Genomic DNA, 21610 nt, shown 5'->3' on the forward strand with positions numbered 1-21610 from the left:
ATCTCTATGGTTACGATAGAGCTGGAGGACTGAGGTCCCATTGTTCTCTACGGGCACCATAGAGCTGGAGGACTGAGGTACCATTGTTCTCTATGGGTACCATAGAGCTGGAGGACCTGGCTGCTAGAGCGTCTCTATGGGCACCATAGAGTTGGAGGACTGAGGGCCCAACGGATACCATAGAGAGCTGGAGGACCTCAGTGCTGGAGCATCTCTATGGTTACCATAGAGCTGGAGGACTGAGGGCCCATTGTTCTCTATGGGTACCATAGAGCTGGAGGACCTGGCTGCTAGAGTGTCTCTATGGTTACCATAGACCTGGAGGACCATGAGCCCATTGTGCCCAATGGGTACCATAGAGCTGGAGGACTGAGGTGCCATTGGTCTCTATGGGTACCATAGAGCTGGAGGACCTGGCTGCTAGAGCGTCTCTATGGTTACCATAGAGCTGGAGGACCGAGGTCCCATTGTTCCCAATGGGTACCATAGAGCTGGAGGACCTCGCTGCTAGAGCGTCTCTACGGTTACTTCCGGCCGGAAGTCGCCCCCAGGCCCCGCCCCTTCCCGTCAGCCCCCGCGGCGGCAGCGACGCCGATGGAGCCGCCGGAGGGTACCAAGGGGGGGGGGGGGGAGGTGGGACCCTCACGTGACCCTCCCGGCCCCACACGTGACCCCCTGGGAACCAGACGTGACCCCATTGATCCCCATTGATCCCATTGATCCCCATTGATCCCCATTGATCCCCATTACCCCCCCATTGATCCCTATTACCCCCTATTGCCTCCCATTACCTCCCCATTCACCTCCATTACCCCCCCATTGCCCCCCATTACCCTTCCCATTTCCCCCCCATTGACCCCATTGCCCCCCTATTACCCCCATTACCCCCCCATTATCCCCATTAGCCCCCATTAAACCCCCATTGACCCCCATTACCCCCCATTCACCCCCCTTTACCCCCCCATTAACCCTCCATTTCCCCCATTACCTCCATTGACCCCCATTGCCCCCCATTGCCCCCCATTGACCCCCATTACGTCCCATTACCCCCCATTAACCCCCCATTCACCCCCAGTACCCCCCTATTACCCCCCATTACACCCCCATTCACCTCCATTACCCCCCCATTACCTCCCCCGTTGCCCCTCATTCACCCCATTGGCCCCCATTGACCCCAATACCCTCATTACCCCCCCATTACCTCCCATTGACCCCCATTAACCCCCATTCACCCCCCATTGCCCCCCATTGATCCCCATTGACCCCCATTACCCCCCATTGATCCGCATTACCCCCCATTGACCCCCATTACCCCCCCATTACCTCCCACTGACCCCCATTAACCCCCATTCAGCCCCCATTGCCCCCCTTTCACCCCCATTCACCCCTATTACCCCCCCATTGATCCCCATTACCCCCCATTGACCCCCATTACCCCCCTATTACCCCCCCATTGCCCCCATTGACCCTATTACCCCCATTGACCCCCATTACCCCCTTATTACCCCCCCATTACCCCCCATTCACCATTACCCTCCCATTACCAACCCATTGCCCCCATTAACCCCTATGGACCCCATTGACCCCCATTGCCCCCCCATTGATCCCCATTACCCCCCATTGACTCCCATTACCCCCCCCCCCATTGACCCCCATTGATCCCTATGGACCCCATTGCCCCCTATGGACCCCATTGACCCCCATTGATCCCCATTGCCCCCTATTCACCCCCATTCCCCCCCCCATTACCCCCCCTTGACCCCCATTGACCCCCATTGATCCCTATGGACCCCATTGCCCCCTATGGACCCCATTGACCCCCATTGATCCCCATTGATCCCTATGGGCCCCATTGCCCCCTATGGACCCCATTGACCCCCATTGATCCCCATTGCCCCCCATTCACCCCCATTCCCCCCCCCATTACCCCCCCATTGTCCCCTATGGGCCCCATTGATCCCTATGGACCCCATTGCCCCCCCATTGACCCCATTGACCCCATTGACCCCTCCCCCCCAGCCCCCCCCCTGTGCCGGGAGCTGTGGGGGTCCCAGGAGGTCACGTGGTACCAGGGGGACCCCCGGGGGGGGCTCCTGAGGCTCCGCCCCCCTGGGGCCCGAGCAGGGACTGGGATCAACCAAGTGCTGATGGTGAGGGGGGGGAAAGGGGGACCATAGGGGGCTATGGGGCACATAGGGATCAGTGGGGGGCAATGGGGTCCATAGGGATCAATGGGGCCCATAGGGGTCAATGGGGAGCAATGGGGGGCAGTGGGGTCCATGGGGGGCAATGGGGCCCATAGGGGGCAATGGGGGGGTGAATGGGGGTCAGTGGGGGGCTATGGGGTCCATAGGCATCTATGGGGGGCAATGGGGATCAATGGGGGGGTGAATGGGGGTCAATGGGGGGCTATGGGGTCCATAGGGATCAATGGGGGGGTGAATGGGGGTCAGTGGGGGGCTATGGGGTCCATAGGCATCTATGGGGGGCAATGGGGATCAATGGGGGGGTGAATGGGGGTCAATGGGGGGCTATGGGGTCCATAGGGATCAATGGGGGGCAATGGGGTCCATAGGGAGCAATGGGGGGCAATGGGGTCCATAGGAGGCAATGGGGAGCAATGGGGGGCAGTGGGGTCCATGGGGGGCAGTTGGGCCCATAGGGGGCAATGGGGTCCATAGGGGGCAATGAGGTGCATAGGGGGCAATGGGGGGCAATAGGGTCCATAGGGATCAATGGGGTCCATAGGAATCAATAGAGTCCATAGGGATTGATGGGGGGGTGGGCAATGGGGTCCATAGGGGTCAGTGGGGTCCATAGGGGTCAGTGAAGGGAGATACTGGCATCCATAGGGGGCAATGAAGATCAGTGGGGTCCATAGGGGGCAATGGAGTCCATAGGGGTCAATGGGGGGAGCTATTGGGGTCAATGGGGTCCATAGGGGGTAATAGAGGGGGTATTGATGTCAATGGGGTCCATAGGGGTCAATGGCAGTGAGGGTATTGGGGTCCATGGGAGGAGTATTGGCATCAGTGGCATCCATAGGGGTTAATGGGGGGGGCATTGCTGCCTATGGGATCCATAGGGATCAATAGGGTGCATAGGGCTCTATGGGGGGGTATTGGTGCCTATGGGGCCCATAGTGATCAATGCCCCCCCCCCCAGCGGGTGCTGCTGCCCCAGGGGTACCCCCATAGTGTGAGCCCCGATTACCTCCAGTACCAGTGCTGGGACTCGCTGCAGGTACTGGGAGCACTGGGATTGTACTGGGAGCAATGGGATTGAACTGGGAACAATGTGATTGAACTGGGAACAATGGCATTGAACTGGGAACAATGGGATTGAACTGAGAACAATGGGATTGAACTGGGATTGAAGTGGGATTGAATTGGGAGCAATGGGATTGAACTGGGAACAATGGGATTGAACTGGGAGCAATGAGGGGTCTGGGATTGAACTGGGAGTAATGGGATTGAACTGGGAGCACTGGGATTGAACGGGGAACAATGGGATTGTACTGGGAGCAATGAGGGGTCTGGGAGTAATGGGGAGGAACTGGGATTGAACTGGGAACAATGGGGAGGTCTGGGATTGAACTGGGAACAATGGGATTGAACTGGGAACAATGGGATTGAACTGGGATTGAAGTGGGATTGAACTGGGAGCACTGGAATTGAACTGGGAGCAATGGGATTGAACTGGGATTGAAGTGGGATTGAACTGGGAGCACTGGGATTGAACTGGGAGCAATGGGATTGAACTGGGAGCAATGGGATTGAACTGGGATTGAACTGGGAGCAATGGGATTGAACTGGGAGTAATGGGATTGAACTGGGAGTAATGGGATTGAACTGGGAGCAATGGGATTGAACTGGGATTGAACTGGGAGTAATGGGATTGAACTGGGAGCAATGGGATTGAACTGGGATTGAACTGGGATTGAAGTGGGATTGAACTGGGAGCAATGGGATTGAACTGGGAACAAGGGGGTGGGAAGTGGGAGTAATGGGAGGTGGGATTGGGAGTCAATGGTTATAATGGGTGTGCAGTTGGTTGTATCCGGTTGTTTCCGGTTCTGTATCCGGTTGTATCCGGTTGTTCTGTATCCGGTTATTCTGTATCTGGTTGTATCAGGTCAGATCCAGTTGCATCCAGTTGTTCTGTATCCAGTTGTATAGGTTGTATCCGGTTGTATCTGGTTATATCTGGTTGTTCAGTATCCGGTTCTATTCGGTTGTATCCGGTTGTGTCCGGCTGTATCCGGATGTTCAGTATCCGGTTGTATCCGGTTCCATGCGTCTGTATCTGGCTGTATCCGGTTGTATCTGGTTATATCCGGTTGTTCTGTATCCGGTTCCATCCATCTATATCCGTCTGTATCCAGTTGTTCAGTATCCGGTTGTATCCAGTTGTATCCGGTTGTATCTGGTTCTATATCCGGTTGTACCCGATTCCATCCGGTTGTATCCGGCTGTTCTGTATCTGGTTGTGTCCAGTTCTGTATCCGGCTGTATCCGGTTGTATCTGGTTCTATTGTATCCGGTTCCATCCGGTTGTATCCGGCTGTTCCAGGCTCTCTGCTCCTCCCTCTGCTCCTCTCTCTCCGCTCGCTCTGTGCTTCAGGCCATGGGGGTTGGTGATGGAGCCGCCACCGTCACCGGAGCCACCCTCACCTGGCTGCTGCGGGGTCAGTGCCCAAAAACACACATTTTCAACCCAAAAACGGCCTCGTACGGCCCCGAAACCCCCAAAAATGGATCCGGCGACCCCGAAAACCCCCAGTTTGACCCCAAAAATGGATCTGGCGACCCCAAAAACACCTGTTTTCAACCCAAAAATGGATCTGGTGACCCCAAAAACACCCGGTTTCACCCCAAAAATGGATCTGGCGACCCCAAAAACCCCCAGTTTCACCCCAAAAATGAGTCTGGCAACCCAAAAAACCCCAGTTTGACCCCAAAAATGGATCTGGGGACCCCAAAAACCCCCAGTTTGACCCCAAAAATGGATCTGGTGACCCCAAAAACACCTATTTTCAACCCAAAAATGGATCCGGTGACCCCAAAAACCCACTGTTTCACCCCAAAAATGGCCCTTTCCAGCCCCAAACTACCCAAATAATGGATCCAGCAACCCCAAAAATCCTCTTTTTAACCCCAAATCCCTTTTTTAACCCAAAATCCCCATTTTTCACCCCAAAACCCCTTTTTTGACCCAAAATCCACCTTTCTCACCTCAAAACCACTTTTTGACCCAAAATCCCCCATTTTCACCCCAAAACCCCTGTTTTAACCCAAAATCCCCCTTTTTCACCCCAAACTTGTGTCACCCACAGATGGGGTAGGGATGGTGACGAGAATCACATTCACCTACCTGCAAGGGTGAGCACTGGGATAAACTGGGATGAACTGGGATGTACTGGGATGAACTGGGATGCACTGGGATGTACTGGGATGTGGCACTTGGATGAACTGGGATGTACTGGGAGCAATGGGAGTCAATGGGAGGGGAGCACTGGTCCTTATTGGGACTTTATTGGTCCATATTGGGACCTATTGATCCTTACTGGGCCCTTCCTGGTCCTTATTGGGACTGTATTGGGCCCTCACTGGTTCTTACTGGGACTGTACTGGTCTATATTGGGCTCTATTGGTCCTTACTGGGCCCTTACTGGTCCTTACTGGGACCGTACTAATCTATATTGGGCCCTATTGGTCCTTACTGGGACCTTATTGGTCCTTACTGGTCCATACTGGGCCCTATTGATCCTTACTGGTCCTTACTGGTTCCCCCCTCCCATAGGAGCCGCCTGGACTGCGAGGCCAAGCAATGGCGGTGAGGCCCCGCCCCCTTCCCTAAGCCCCGCCCCCTCCCCATTGATGCCCCCCAAGCCCCGCCCCCTCCACCCTGCTCGCTCCCTATTGGCTCCTCTCACCCTCAAGCCCCTCCCCTTCTCCCATTGGCTCCGCCCCTCCCTCAAGCCCCTCCCCTTCTCCCATTGGCTCCTCTCTCCCTCAAGCCCCTCCCCTTCTCCCATTGGCTCCTCTCACCCTCAAGCCCCTCCCCTTCTCCCATTGGCTCCTCTCGCCTCAAGCCCCTCCCCTTCTCCCATTGGCTCCTCCCCTCCCCCAAGCCCCTCCCCTTCTCCCATTGGCCCCGCCCCTCCCTCAAGCCCCTCCCCTTCTCCCATTGGCTCCTCTCACCCTCAAGCCCCGCCCCTTCTCTAAGCCCCGCCCCTCCCCATTGATGCCTCCCCAAGCCCCGCCCCCTCCTCCCTGCTCGCTCCCCATTGGCTCCTCTGACCCTCAAGCCCCTCCCCTTCTCCCATTGGCTCCGCCCCTCCCTCAAGCCCCTCCCCTTATCCCATTGGCTCCTCTCGTCCTCAAGCCCCTCCCCCTCCCCATTGACCCTCCCCAAGCCCCGCCCCCTCCGCCCTGCTCGCTCCCCATTGGCTCCTCTCGCCCTCAAGCCCCTCCACTTCTCCCATTGGCTCCTCTCACCCCAAGCCCCTCCCCTTCTCCCATTGGCTCCTCTCACCCCAAGCCCCTCCCCTTCTCCCATTGGCTCCTCTCACCCCAAGCCCCTCCCCTTCTCCCATTGGCTCCGCCCCTCACCCTTAAGCCCCTCCCCTTCTCCCATTGGCCCCGCCCCTCCCTCAAGCCCCTCCCCTTCTCCCATTGGCTCCTCCCCTCCCTCAAGCCCCTCCCCTTCTCCCATTGGCTCCTCAAGGCCCTCCCCTTCTCCCATTGGCTCCGCCCCTCCCTCAAGCCCCTCCCCTTCTCCCATTGGCTCCGCCCCTCCCTCAAGCCCCTCCCCTTCTCCCATTGGCTCCGCCCCTCCCTCAAGCCCCTCCCCTTCTCCCATTGGCTCCACCCCTCCCTCAAGCCCCTCCCCTTCTCCCATTGGCTCCTCTCGCCCTCAAGCCCCTCCCCTTCTCCCATTGGCTCCTCAAGCCCCTCCCCCAAGCCCCTCCCCTTCTCCCATTGGTTCCGCCCCTCCCTCAAGCCCCTCCCCTTCTCCCATTGGCTCCTCTCCCTACAAGCCCCTCCCCTTCTCCCATTGGCTCCTCTCGCCCTCAAGCCCCTCCCCTTCTCCCATTGGCTCCGCCCCTCCCTCAAGCCCCTCCCCTTCTCCCATTGGCTCCGCCCCTCCCTCAAGCCCCTCCCCTTCTCCCATTGGCTCCCCTCGCCCTCAAGCCCCGCCCCCTCTCCCCTTGGCCCCGCCCAGGCTGGCCGCTGACGTCATCAATGACGCGGCGCTGCTGCTGGAGCTGCTGGCACCTGATTGGCCCCGCGCTGGCCCCGCCCTCCTGACGCTGGCGGCGGCGGGCAAGGTGGCGGCCACGCCCACCGCGTGACGTCACGGGAGGGGGGCGGGGCTTGGGGCAATGGGGTCAATGGGGGGCAATTGGGGTTAATGGGGGGGTAATAGGGGCAATGGGGGGGTAATGGGGGCAATGGAGGGTAATGGGGGGCAGTAGGGGGGTAATTAGGGGTAATGGGGGGCAATGAGGTCAGTGGGGCAGTAATGGGGTCAATGGGGGGGTAATGGGGGCAATGGGGGGGTAATGGGGGCAATGAGGGGGTAATGGGACAATGGGGGCAATAGGGTAATAGGATGGTAATGGGGCAATGGGAGGGCAATGAGGGGGTAATAGGGGGGTAGTGGGGGCAATGGGGGGGTAATGGGACAATGGTGGGCAATAGGGGGTTAATGGGGGCAATAGGGTAATGGGATGGTAAGGGGGCAATGGGGGGGTAATGGGGTCAATGGGGTGGTCATGGGGGGGTAATGGGGGGCAATGGGGGGTAATGGGACAATGGGGGGCAATAGGGGGTTAATGGGGTCAATGGGAGCAATAGGGTAATGGGATGGTAGTGGGGTCAATGGGGGGCAATGGAGGGCAATGGGGGGGTAATGGGGGTAATAGAGGGGTAATGGGGGTAATAGAGGGGTAATGGGGGCAATAGGGTAATGGGATGGTAATGGGGTCAATAGGGGGTAATGGGGTGAATGGGGTTAATGGGGGGGTAATGGGGACAATGGGGGGCAATTGGTTCAGTGTGGGGGTAATGGGGTCAAAGGGGGTAATGGGACAATGGGGGGCAATGGGGTCAATGGGGGATAATGGGCATAATAGGGGGCAATGGGGTAATAAGGGGTAATGGGAGCAAAGGGGGGCAATGGGGTCAGTGGGGGGTAATGGGGGGCAATAGGGGGGCAATGGGGGAGTAATGGGGGCAGTTGGGGGGATAATGGTGGCAATGCTGCAATGGGGGGGTAATGGGGTCAATGGGGGCATAATGGGGGGCAATGGGGTCAGTGGGGGGCAATGGGGGTTAATGGAGGGTACTGGGGTGGGAAGCGGGACAACACAGGAGTGGACTGGGGGATATTGGTGTGCACTGGTGTGTGCTGGGGGTGACGCTGGTGTGTACCTGGTCTATACTGGTCTATACTGGTTTATACTGGGCCATGCTGGTGTCCCGGTGCGTGGTGGGGCTGGAAGTGTTGTGTATGGGTGGGTATTGGTGTGATGTGCGGGTGTGTACTGGTCCATACTGGTTTGAACTGGTGTGGTCCCAGTGTGCGATGAGAATGGCACTGGTGCGTATTGGTGTGCATTGGTGTGATGTACTGGTGTGTACTGGTCTATACTGGTTTGAACTGGTGTGGTCCCAGTGTGTGATGAGAATGGCATTGGTGTGCATTGGAGTGATGTACTGGTGCGTACTGGTCCATACTGGTCCATACTGGTTTATACTGGTTTGAACTGGTATGGTCCCAGTGTGTGATGAGGATGGTATTGGTGTGCATTGGAGTGATGTACTGGTATGTACTGGTCCATACTGGTCCATACTGGTTTATACTGGTTTGAACTGGTATGGTCCCAGTGTGTGATGAGGATGGTATTGGTGTGCATTGGAGTGATGTATTGGTGTGTACTGGTCCATACTGGTTTATACTGGTTTGAACTGGTATGGTCCCAGTGTGCGATGAGGATGACATTGGTGTGCAGTGGAGTGATTTACTGGTGTGTACCAGTCCATACCAGTCCATACTGGTCCATACTGGTCCATACTGGTCCCTACTGGTCCCCCAGTGCGTGGTGGGGGTCGCTGGCGGTGCCACCCGCACTGCTCTGGCCGTGCACCAGGCCCGCAGGGACAACGTGGCTGAGGTGGCCGCCAAGGACAGCAGCCAGGTGGGACTGGGGTGAACTGGGATGAACTGGGATGAACTGGGATGAACTGGGATGAACTGGGAGCTCTATAAAGGCCTTTGGAGGTGGTGGGGGGGTAAATTAAGGGGCATTGGGGGGGTAATTGGGGCCATAATGGGGTAATTGGGGCCATACTGGTGCTATACTGGTGCCATATTGGTGCTATACTGGTGTGACTGGGAATTAATGGGCATTAATGGGGTAATTGGGGCTATAATGGGATAATTGGGGCCATACTGGTCCTATACTGGTGCTGTATTGGAGCCATACTGGTGCTATACTGGTGTTATACTGATGTGAATGGGAATTAAGGGGCATTAGTGGGATAATTGGGGCTATAATGGGGTAATTGGGGCCATACTGGTCCTATACTGGTGCTATATTGGTGCCAAACTGGTGTTATACTGGTGTTATACCGGTGTGAATGGGAATTAAGGGACATTAATGAGATAATTGGGGCCATAATGGGGTATTTGGGGCCATACTGGAGTTACCGTGGCCATACTGGTGCCATACTGGTGTTATACTGGTGCCATACTGATGTTATACTGGTGTCATACTGTTGTTATACTGATCCTATACTGGTCCTATACTGGTGTTGTGTTATACTGGTGTCATACTGGTGCCATACTGTTGTTATACTGGTGCCATACTGATGTTATACTGGTCCTATACTGGTTCTATACTGGTGTTGTGTTATACTGGTGCCATACTGGTGTAATACTGGTGTTATACTGGTGCCATACTGGTTCCATACTGGTGTTATACTGGTGCCATACTGGTGCCATACTGGTGCCATACTGGTGTTATACTGGTGCCATACTGATGTTATACTGGTGCCATACTGGTGCCATACTGGTGTTATACTGGTGCCATACTGGTGCCATACTGGTGTTATACTGGTGCCATACTGATGTTATACTGGTGCCATACTGGTGCCATACTGGTGTTATACTGGTGCCATACTGGTGCCATACTGGTCTATACTGGTGTTATACTGGTGTTACTGGGCAGGAGACGCTGGTGAATGGGCTGGGGCTGCTGCTGTCCCTGCTGCTGCTGCCGGCGCTGGAGGGGCGGCCGTGGTAAGGGGCGGGGCCAAAGGGAGGGAGGGGGCGTGGTCTAACGAGAGCTGGGCGCTGATTGGCTGGGGGGCGTGGTCAAGGGGAGGGGCGGGGCTTCAATGGGGATGAATGGAGCGGGGGCCACAATAGGGGCTATGGGGGGGGGGGGGGTTGGGGCTCCCCCATTGGTTCTATGGGGTTTGGGGTCCTCTCCCATTGGCTCAATGGGGTTTGGGGCTCCCCCCATTGGCCCAATGGGGTTTTGGGGTCCCTCCCCATTGGCTCAATGGGGTTTTAGGGTCCTTCCCTATTGGCTCAATGGGGTTTTGGGGTCCCTCCCCATTGGCTCAATGAGGTTTTGGGGTCCCTCCCCATTGGCTCAGTGGGGTTTTGGGGTCTCTCCCTATTGGCTCTATGGGGTTTTGGGGTTCTCCCATTGGCTTAATGGGGTTTTGGGGTCCCTCCCTATTGGCTCTATGGGGTTTTGGGGTTCCCCCCATTGGCTCAATGGGGTTTGAGGTCCTCTCCCATTGGCTCAATGGGGTTTGGGGTCCCTCCCTATTGGCTCAATGGGGTTTGGGGTCCCTCCCATTGGCTCAATGGGGTTCTGATCTCCCCTCCCATTGGCTCAATGTGGTTCTGAGCTCCCTTCCCATTGACTCAATGGGGTTTGGGGTCCCTCCCTATTGGCTCTATAGGGTTCTAACCTCCCCTCCCATTGGCTCAACGGGGCTCTGATCTCCCCTCCCATTGGCTCAACGGGGCTTGAGCTCCCCTCCCATTGGCTCAATGGTGTTCTAAGCTCCCCTCCCATTGGCTCAACGGGGTTCTAAGCTCCGTTCCCATTGGCTCAATGGTGTTCTAAGCTCCGCCCCCATTGGCTCAATGGTGTTCTAAGCTCCCCTCCCATTGGCTCAATGGGGCTCTGAGCTCCCCTCCCATTGGCTCAATGGGCTTCTAAGCTCTCCTCCCATTGGCCGCAGGCTCACGTGGGGGGTGGTGACGCTGCTGCTGGTGACCCACGTGATCGCCAACGTGCGGGCGGTGGGGGCTCTGCGCCTGCGCAGCCTCAACAGGCCCCGCCTCCGGCTGGCGGTGGGCGGGGCCTTGAGGGGCGGGGCCAGGGGAGGGGGCGGAGCCTTCGCTGTCCCCGCCCCCGAGGAGGTGAACCCGCGGGAGCCGCTGCTGCCGGGTGAGTGATGGGGTCAATGGGGATCAATGGGATGTAATGGGATCTATGGGATGTAATGGGATTTAATGGGATCCAATGGGATCTGATGGGAATCAATGGGATCTGATGGGGATCAATGGGATATAATGGGATTTAATGGGGTCTGATGGGAATCAATGGGATCTGATGGGATTCAATGGGGATCAATGGGATTTCATGGGGTCTGATGGGATTCAATGGGATTTAATGGGATCTGATGGGATTCAATGGGATATTATGGGATCTGATCAGAATCAATGGGATTCAATAGGATCTGATGGGATTCAATGGGATCTAATGGCACCCAATGGGATCCAATGGGATTCAATAGGATCTGACGGGATCTAATGGGATCTGATGGGACTCAATGGGATCTAATGGCACCAAATGGGATGTAATGGGATCCAATGGCACTCAATGGGATCTGATGGGATCTAATGGCACCCAATGGGATCTAATGGCACCCAATGGGATCTGATGGGACTCAATGGGATCTAATGGCACCCAATGGGATCTGATGGGACTCAATGGGATCTAATGGCACCCAATGGGATCTGATGGGACTCAATGGGATCTAATGGCACCCAATGGGATCCAATGGGAACTAATGGGATCTAATGGGTTCTAATGGCACCCAATGGGATGTAATGGCACCCAATGACACCCAATGGGACATCAACCCCCCCCATGACACCCAATGGGTGATACCCCCCCAATGGCACCCATTGTCCCCCCCCGTCACCCATCACATCCCTACACCACCCTATGTACCCCTATGTGTTCTCCCTGTCCCCGTGACGTCACAATGACGTCATCATGACGTCGTCGTGACGTCACCCATCCCCCCCAGGCTTCAGCACCCGCCTGCACCTCCACTTGGGTGCCCCCCTGCACCGATTGGTCAAGAGGTGAGTCCAGCAGCCAATGGGGATCAATGGGGTGAGGTCAGCAGCCAATGGGGATCAATGGGGTGAGACCAGCAGCCAATGGGGATCAATGGGGTGAGGTCAGCAGCCAATGGGGATCAATGGGGTGAGGTCAGCAGCCAATGGGGATCAATGGGGTGAGATCAGCAGCCAATGGGGATCAATGGGGGGAGATCAGCAGCCAATGGGGATCAATGGGGTGAGATCAGCAGCCAATGGGGATCAATGGGGTGAGATCAGCAGCCAATGGGGATCAATGGGGGGAGATCAGCAGCCAATGGGGATCAATGGGGGGAGATCAGCAGCCAATGGGGATCAATGGGGTGAGGTCAGCAGCCAATGGGGATCAATGGGGTGAGATCAGCACCCAATGGGGATCAATGGGGTGAGGTCAGCAGCCAATGGGGATCAATGGGGTGAGGTCAGCAGCCAATGGGGATCAATGGGGGGAGATCAGCAGCCAATGGGGATCAACGGGGTGAGGTCAGCAGCCAATGGGGATCAATGGGGTGAGGTCAGCAGCCAATGGGGATCAATGGGGGGAGGTCAGCAGCCAATGGGGATCAATGGGGGGAGGTCAGCAGCCAATGGGGATCAATGGGGGGAGGTCAGCAGCCAATGGGGATCAATGGGGTGAGGTCAGCAGCCAATGGGGATCAATGGGGGGAGCTCAGCAGCCAATGGGGATCAATGGGGTGAGGTCAGCAGCCAATGGGGATCAATGGGGGACTCAGCAGCCAATGGGGATCAATGGGGTGAGGTCAGCAGCCAATGGGGATCAATCGGGGGCTCAGCAGCCAATGGGGATCAATGGGGTGAGGTCAGCAGCCAATGGGGATCAATGGGGGCTCAGCAGCCAATGGGGATCAATGGGGTTAGGTCAGCAGCCAATGGGGATCAATGGGGTGAGATCAGCAGCCAATGGGATCAATGGGGTGAGGTCAGCAGCCAATGGGGATCAATGGGGTGAGGTCAGCAGCCAATGGGGATCAATGGGGTGAGGTCAGCAGCCAATGGGGATCAATGGGGGACTCAGCAGCCAATGGGGATCAATGGGGTGAGGTCAGCAGCCAATGGGGATCAATCGGGGGCTCAGCAGCCAATGGGGATCAATGGGGTGAGGTCAGCAGCCAATGGGGATCAATGGGGGCTCAGCAGCCAATGGGGATCAATGGGGTTAGGTCAGCAGCCAATGGGGATCAATGGGGTGAGATCAGCAGCCAATGGGATCAATGGGGTGAGGTCAGCAGCCAATGGGGATCAATGGGGTGAGGTCAGCAGCCAATGGGATCAATGGGGTGAGGTCAGCACCCAATGGGGATCAATGGGGGGAGATCAGCAGCCAATGGGGATCAATGGGGGGAGGTCAGCACCCAATGGGGATCAATGGGGGGAGGTCAGCAGCCAATGGGGATCAATGGGGTGAGATCAGCAGCCAATGGGGATCAATGGGGTGAGACCAGCAGCCAATGGGGATCAATGGGGTGAGGTCAGCAGCCAATGGGGATCAATGGGGTGAGGTCAGCAGCCAATGGGGATCAATGGGGTGAGATCAGCAGCCAATGGGGATCAATGGGGTGAGGTCAGCAGCCAATAGGGATCAATGGGGTGAGGTCAGCAGCCAATGGGGATCAATGGGGTGAGGTCAGCAGCCAATGGGGATCAATAGGGTGAGGTCAGCAGCCAATGGGGATCAATGGGGACCTCAGCAGCCAATGGGAATCAATGGGGGGGTCAGCAGCCAATGGGGATCAATAGGGTGAGGTCAGCAGCCAATGGGGATCAATGGGGTGAGATCAGCACCCAATGGGGATCAATGGGGTGAGATCAGCACCCAATGGGGATCAATGGGGTGAGGTCAGCAGCCAATGGGGATCAATGGGGTGAGATCAGCAGCCAATGGGATCAATGGGGGGCTCAGCAGCCAATGGGGATCAATGGGGTGAGGTCAGCATCCAATGGGGGCTCAGCAGCCAATGGGGATCAATGGGGTGAGGTCAGCAGCCAATGGGGATCAATGGGGTGAGATCAGCAGCCAATGGGGATCAATGGGGTGAGGTCAGCAGCCAATGGGGATCAATGGGGAGCTCAGCAGCCAATGGGGATCAATGGGGTGAGGTCAGCATCCAATGGGGATCAATGGGGTGAGAACAGCAGCCAATGGGGATCAATGGGGGGAGATCAGCAGCCAATGGGGATCAATGGGGTGAGATCAGCAGCCAATGGGGATCAATGGGGTGAGATCAGCAGCCAATGGGGATCAATGGGGGGAGGTCAGCAGCCAATGGGGATCAATGGGGGGCTCAGCAGCCAATGGGGATCAATGGGGTGAGGTCAGCAGCCAATGGGGATCAATGGGGTGAGGTCAGCAGCCAATGGGATCAATGGGGTGAGGTCAGCACCCAATGGGGATCAATGGGGGGAGATCAGCAGCCAATGGGGATCAATGGGGTGAGGTCAGCAGCCAATGGGGATCAATGGGGTGAGATCAGCACCCAATGGGGATCAATGGGGTGAGATCAGCAGCCAATGGGATCAATGGGGGGAGGTCAGCAGCCAATGGGGATCAATGGGGTGAGATCAGCAGCCAATGGGGATCAATGGGGGCTCAGCAGCCAATGGGGATCAATGGGGTGAGGTCAGCAGCCAATGGGGATCAATGGGGTGAGATCAGCAGCCAATGGGGATCAATGGGGGGCTCAGCACCAATGGGGATCAATGGGGGGCTCAGCACCCAATGGGGATCAATGGGGTGAGGTCAGCAGCCAATGGGGATCAATGGGGTGAGATCAGCAGCCAATGGGACCCTATGGGGGCTCAGCACCCAATGGGACCCTATGGGGGCTCAGCACCCAATGGGACCCTATGGAACCCCATGTGTGGGGCGGACCCAGCACCCATCCTTCCTGCCCCATAGCGAGGCTGAGCTGCTGAAGGCCATTGAGTGCAGCCCTGAGCAGTACCTGATTGTGCTGAGGCCTGAGGAAGGTGGGTACAGCACCCATGGGTGTCATCCTGCACCCATGGGGTCATCCTGCACCCATAGGGGTATACAGCACCCATAGGGGTATACAGCACCCATAGGGGTATACAGCACCCATAGGGGTCATCCTGCACCCATAGGGGTATACAGCACCCATAGGGGTATACAGCACCCATAGGGGTCATCCTGCACCCATAGGGGGGATACAGCACCCATGGGGTCATCCTGCACCCATGGGGGTCATCCTGCACCCATGGGTGTCATCCTGCACCCATAGGGGTATACAGCACCCATAGGGGTATACAGCACCCATAGGGGTCATCCTGCACCCATAGGGGGGATACAGCACCCATGGGGTCATCCTGCACCCATGGGGGTCATCCTGCACCCATGGGTGTCATCCTGCACCCATAGGGGTATACAGCACCCATAGGGGTCATCCTGCACCCATAGGGGGGATACAGCACCCATGGGGTCATCCTGCACCCATGGGTGTCATCCTGCACACATAGGGGTCATCCTGCACCCATAGGGGTATACAGCACCCATAGGGGTATACAGCACCCATAGGGTCATACAGCACCCATAGGGGTCATCCTGCACCCATAGGGTCATACAGCAGCCATAGGGGCACCCATAGGGATCATCCTGCACCCATAAGGGTCTTTTATAGGGGGTACCCATAAGGATCTCCTATGGGGGCACCCATAGGGGTCTCCTGTAGGGGCACGCATAGGTGGTACTCATAAGGATCGCCCATTGGGGGCACCCATAAGAGTCTCCCATAGGGGCACCCATAGGGGTCACCCATTACCCATAGGGTGTCCCCAGCACACTTAGGGGTCACCCAGCACCCATAGGGGGCACCCATAAGGATCTCCCATAGGGGGCACCCATAGGGGTCTCCCATAAGGGTCTCCTATAGGGGCACCCATAGGGGTCTCCCATAAGGGTCTCCTATAGGGGCACCCATAGGGGTCTCCCATAAGGGTCTCCTATAGGGGCACCCATAGGGGTCTCCTATAGGGGCACCCAGCACCCATAGGGGGCACCCATAAGGCTCTCCTATAGGGAACACCCATAGGGGTCTCCCATCACCCATAGAGATCACCCAGCACCCATAGGGGTTTCCTATAGGGAGGAACCCATAAAAGTCTCCTGTAGGGGCACCCATAGAGAGCACCCACAGGGGTCACCCATCACCCATAGGGGTCTGCCATAGGGGGCACCCATAAGGATCTTCAATAGGGGTCTCCCATAGGGACACCCATAGTGGGCACCCATAAGGATCTCCCATAGAGGTCCCCTATAGGGGGCACCCAGCACCCATAGAGGTCTCCCATAGGGACCCCCATAGGGTGCCCCCATAGGATGCCCTCATCCCCCATGGGTCCCCCCCCATTGCAGGCTGGGTGGGGGTCGGCCTGCGCCGGGGGTCCCCCCCCAGCACCCCATTGTTGGCCTGCGCCCATGCCCTGCTGCTGGAGGAGCTGCTGGGGCCCCCCCTGCCCCCCACAGCACCCATGGGTGCTGCCCTGCGCCGCATGCAGGGGGCGCTGCGGCGTTGCCATGGTGAGACTATTATGGGATGGATTATAGGGGTTTATTATAGGGGTTTATTATAGGGGAATGGGGTTATTATGGGATGGGTTATTATGGGATGGGTTATTATGGGATGGGGATGTGGGCCCCCCCCTGCCCCCCACAGCACCCATAGGTGCTGCCCTGCGCCTCATGCAGGGGGCGCTGCGGCGTCGTCATGGTGAGCATATTATGGGATGGCATAGGGGGGTATTATGGGATGGATCTGGGGTTTATTATAGGGGGTAATGGGGTTTATTATAGGGGATATGGGTTTATTATAGGGGGGATTGGGTTTATTATAAGGGAATGGGGGTATTATGGGAATGGGGTTATTATGGGATGGATGGGGGTTTATTATAGGGGATATGGGTTTATTATAGGGGGGATGGGTTATTATAGGGGGGAATGGGGTTATTATGGGATGGGTTATTATGGGATGGGGATGTGGGCCCCCCCCTGCCCCCCACAGCACCCATGGGTGCTGCCCTGCGCCGCATGCAGGGGGCGCTGCGGCGTCGCCATGGTGAGCCTATTATGGGATGGATTATAGGGGTTTATTATAGGGGTTTATTATAGGGGTTTATTATAGGGGAATGGGGTTTATTATAGGGGAATGGGGTATTATGGGATGGGTTATTATGGGATGGGTTATTATGGGATGGGGATGTGGGCCCCCCCTGCCCCCCACAGCACCCATGGGTGCTGCCCTGCGCCGCATGCAGGGGGCGCTGCGGCGTCGCCATGGTGAGACTATTATGGGATGGATGGGGGTATTATGGGATGGATTATAGGGGTTTATTATAGGGGTTTATTATAGGGGATATGGGGTTATTATGGGATGGGTTATTATGGGATGGGGATGTGGGCCCCCCCTGCCCCCCACAGCACCCATGGGTGCTGCCCTGCGCCGCATGCAGGGGGCGCTGCGGCGTCGCCATGGTGAGACTATTATGGGATGGATATGGGTATTATGGGATGGATGGGGGTTTATTATAGGGGATATGGGTTTATTATAGGGGGGATGGGTTTATTATAGGGGATATGGGGTTATTATGGGATGGGTTATTATGGGATGGGTTATTATGGGATGGGGATGTGGGCCCCCCCTGCCCCCCACAGCACCCATGGGTGCTGCCCTGCGCCGCCTGCAGGGGGCGCTGCGGCGTCGCCATGGTGAGCCTATTATGGGATGGCATAGGGGGGTTATTATAGGGGATATGGGTTTATTATAGGGGGGATTGGGGTTATTATGGGATGGGTTATTATGGGATGGGGATGTGGGCCCCCCCCTGCCCCCCACAGCACCCATGGGTGCTGCCCTGCGCCGCATGCAGGGGGCGCTGCGGCGTCGCCATGGTGAGCCTATTATGGGATGGATATGGGGTTTATTATAGGGGATATGGGGTTATTATAGGGGAATGGGGGTATTATGGGATGGGTTATTATGGGATGGGTTATTATGGGATGGGGATGTGGGCCCCCCTCCTGCCCCCCCACAGCACCCATGGGTGCTGCCCTGCGCCGCATGCAGGGGGCGCTGCAACGTTGCCATGGTGAGACTATTATGGGATGGCATAGGGGGGTTATTATGGGGGGCAATGGGGGTTTATTATAGGGGGTATTGGGTTTATTATAGGGGAATGGGGGTATTATGGGAATGGGGTTATTATGGGATGGATCTGGGTATTATGGGATGGCATGGGGTTTATTATAGGGGATATGGGTTTATTATAGGGGAATGGGGTTATTATGGGATGGGTTATTATGGGATGGGGATGTGGGCCCCCCCTGCCCCCCACAGCACCCATGGGTGCTGCCCTGCGCCGCCTGCAGGGGGCGCTGCGGCGTCGCCATGGTGAGACTATTATGGGATGGCATAGGGGTTTATTATAGGGGTTTATTATAGGGGAATGGGGGTATTATGGGATGGGTTATTATGGGATGGGGATGTGGGCCCCCCCCCTGCCCCCCACAGCACCCATGGGTGCTGCCCTGCGCCGCCTGCAGGGGGCGCTGCGGCGTCGCCATGGTGAGTGTATTATGGGATGGATGGGGTTTATTATAGGGGATATGGGGTTATTATGGGATGGGTTATTATGGGATGGGGATGTGGCCCCCCCCTGCCCCCCACAGCACCCATGGGTGCTGCCCTGCGCCGCATGCAGGGGGCGCTGCGGCGTCGCCATGGTGAGCATATTATGGGATGGCATGGGGTTTATTATAGGGGATATGGGTTTATTATAGGGGTTATGGGGTTATAGGGGGAATGGGATTATTATGGGATGGGATGGTTTATTATAGGGGGGAATGGGGTTATTATGGGAATGTGGTTATTATGGGATGGATCTGGGTATTATGGGATGGGATGGGTTATTATGGGTTGGGTTATTATGGGATGGGATGGGTTTATTATGGGATGGGTTATTATGGGTTGGGTTATTATGGGATGGGGATGTGGGCCCCCCCTGCCCCCCACAGCACCCATGGGTGCTGCCCTGCGCCGCATGCAGGGGGCGCTGCGGCGTCGCCATGGTGAGACTATTATGGGATGGATTATAGGGGTTTATTATAGGGGGATTGGGGTTATTATAGGGGGGGGGATGGGGGTATTATGGGATGGCGTCGGGGTTATTATGGGGGGATGTGGTTATGGGATGGATAGGGGTATTATGGGATGGGATGAGTTATATGGGGGAATGGGGTTATTATGGGATGGGTTATTATAGGGACAATGGGGTTATAGGGAGAATGAGATTATTATGGGATGGGATGGGGGTATTATCGGATTGGTTATTGTAAGAAGGACTGGGGCTATTATAAGGGGGAATGGGTTTATTATGGGATGGATGGAGATATTATGGGATGGGATGGGTTTATTATGGGTTGTGGATGGGAGGGGATTATGGGAGTGAATGGGGTTATTATGGGATGGATTGGGGGTTATTAGGGAATGGGTTGGGGATTATTATGGGGGGTATTACGGGATGGGGTCATTATGTGATGGGATGGGGTTATTATGGGATGTGGGGGGTATTATGGGATGGGAAGAGGTTATTATGGGATGGGGTTATTATGGGATGGAATGGGGCTATTATGGGATGGGATGGATTATTATGGCATGGGGTCAGTATGGGATGGGATAGGGTTATTATGGGATGTATGGGGGGTATTATGGGATGTGGTTATTATGGGATGGGGTTATTATGGGATAGGGTGGGGTTATTATGGGATGGGATGGATTATTATGGCATGGGGTCATTATGGGATGGGTTAGGGTTATTATGGGATGTCTGGGTGTATTATGGGATGGGATGGGGTTATTATGGGATGTAGTTATTATGGGATATGGTTATTATGGGATATGGTTATTATGGGATATGGTTATTATGGGATATGGTTATTATGGGATGTGGTTATTATGGGATGCATTCGCGGCTCCCTCCCTTCCCCTCCCCCAGCCCCAGGCTCTGTCCCATGGGGGGTCCTGGCCGAGAGCTCCAGGATCTGGCGCACGCTGGGACCCTCCTTTGTGGACGGTACGTGGGGGTCACGTGACATAGCGTGTTATCACGTGATATAGCGTGTTATCACGTGATATAGCGTGTTATCACGTGATATAGCGTGTTATCACGTGTTATAGTGTGTTATCACATGTTATCGTGTGTTATCACGTGTTAGTTCATGTTATCCTATTATATCGCATGATATCGCATGTTATCATGTTATATTGCATGTTATCGTATTATATCACATGATATCGCGTGTTATCGTGTTATATCACATGATATCGCGTGTTATCGTGTTATATCGCATGTTATCACTTGTTATCACATGATATCGCGTTATATCGTGTGATATCACATGTTATCGTTTTATATCGCATGTTATCGCGTGATATCGCGTGTTATCGTGTTATATCACGTGTTATCGCATGATATCGCGTTATATCGCATGTTATCGCGTGTTATCGCGTGATGTACCCTCAGCCCCGCCCCCAATGACCCCCCTGTGACGTCACCAGGGCTGGCGGCCGCCGGTTGGGAGACGCAGCGACCCCTGCTGGCCCCCGACCAATGGGAGCTCGAGTGGGCGGGGCCAGGGGGCGGGGCCTCGAAGGAGGAGCCCCGCCCCCTGTGACCGGATCCGCCCCCAAGGAGCCCCAAAATGGGCTGAAAACAGCGGATTTTAGCAACGAAGGGGCCAAAAATCCCCAATTTTGGGTTATTACTAAAAATGAGCAATTTTCTAACCGTGTTTTTGGTCATTTTGGGGCAGTTTGGGTTGATTTGGAGGTGGTTTAGGGGCTTCTTTTTGAGACATTTTGGGGCAATTTTAGGGGTTTTGGGGCATTTTAATGGATTTTGAGGATTTCGGGGGGTTATTTTGGGGCATTTTGGTCGATTTTGGGGTGTTTGGGCTCATTTTGGGGCATTTTGGGCTCATTTGGCCACTTTTAATGTCATTTGTCACCATTTTGGGTCATTTTGGGCTCATTTCCCCCCATTTAATCTCATTTTGCAGCATTTTGGGTCATTTTGGGCTCATTTCACCACTTTTAATGTAATTTTGAATGATTTTGGGGCGATTTTGGGTCATTTTGGGCTCATTTAACCCCATTTA

The 21610-nt window shown here is 55.8% G+C and overlaps 1 protein-coding gene across 4 annotated transcripts; it reads left to right on the top strand.

Moving 5' to 3' along the window:
- Positions 1 to 556: 556 nt before the first annotated feature.
- Positions 557 to 21235, top strand: RUSF1 (RUS family member 1). 4 transcript variants are annotated; one of them, XM_034072494.1, is made up of 16 exons: positions 557 to 610; positions 2020 to 2150; positions 3166 to 3243; positions 4573 to 4687; positions 5336 to 5381; positions 5803 to 5835; positions 7228 to 7333; positions 9104 to 9205; positions 10238 to 10308; positions 11271 to 11479; positions 12348 to 12405; positions 15341 to 15411; positions 16814 to 16933; positions 17469 to 17513; positions 20449 to 20526; positions 21012 to 21235. In XM_034072494.1, exons 1-16 carry the CDS (start codon positions 595 to 597, stop codon positions 21125 to 21127), a joined length of 1395 nt encoding a protein of 464 aa, XP_033928385.1. In that variant the 5' UTR covers positions 557 to 594; the 3' UTR covers positions 21128 to 21235. The 4 variants fall into 4 exon arrangements, with proteins under 4 accessions (XP_033928385.1, XP_033928384.1, XP_033928387.1 ...); XM_034072493.1 differs by lacking the exon at positions 17469 to 17513 and having other exon boundaries at positions 16814 to 16978; XM_034072496.1 differs by lacking the exons at positions 11271 to 11479; positions 12348 to 12405; positions 17469 to 17513 and having other exon boundaries at positions 16814 to 16978.
- Positions 21236 to 21610: the final 375 nt, after the last annotated feature.

This window comes from Melopsittacus undulatus, chromosome 29 (assembly GCF_012275295.1).
Source record: "Melopsittacus undulatus isolate bMelUnd1 chromosome 29, bMelUnd1.mat.Z, whole genome shotgun sequence".
Classification (NCBI taxonomy): Eukaryota; Metazoa; Chordata; class Aves; order Psittaciformes; family Psittaculidae; genus Melopsittacus; species Melopsittacus undulatus.

Excerpts from the sequence above, each read along its gene's own strand:
- RUSF1 (XM_034072493.1), top strand. Across the intron at positions 4,688-5,335 it reads CCTCACCTGGCTGCTGCGGG|ATGGGGTAGGGATGGTGACG; the intron begins GTCAGTGCCCAA and ends TGTCACCCACAG. Across the intron at positions 11,480-12,347 it reads GCGGGAGCCGCTGCTGCCGG|GCTTCAGCACCCGCCTGCAC; the intron begins GTGAGTGATGGG and ends CATCCCCCCCAG.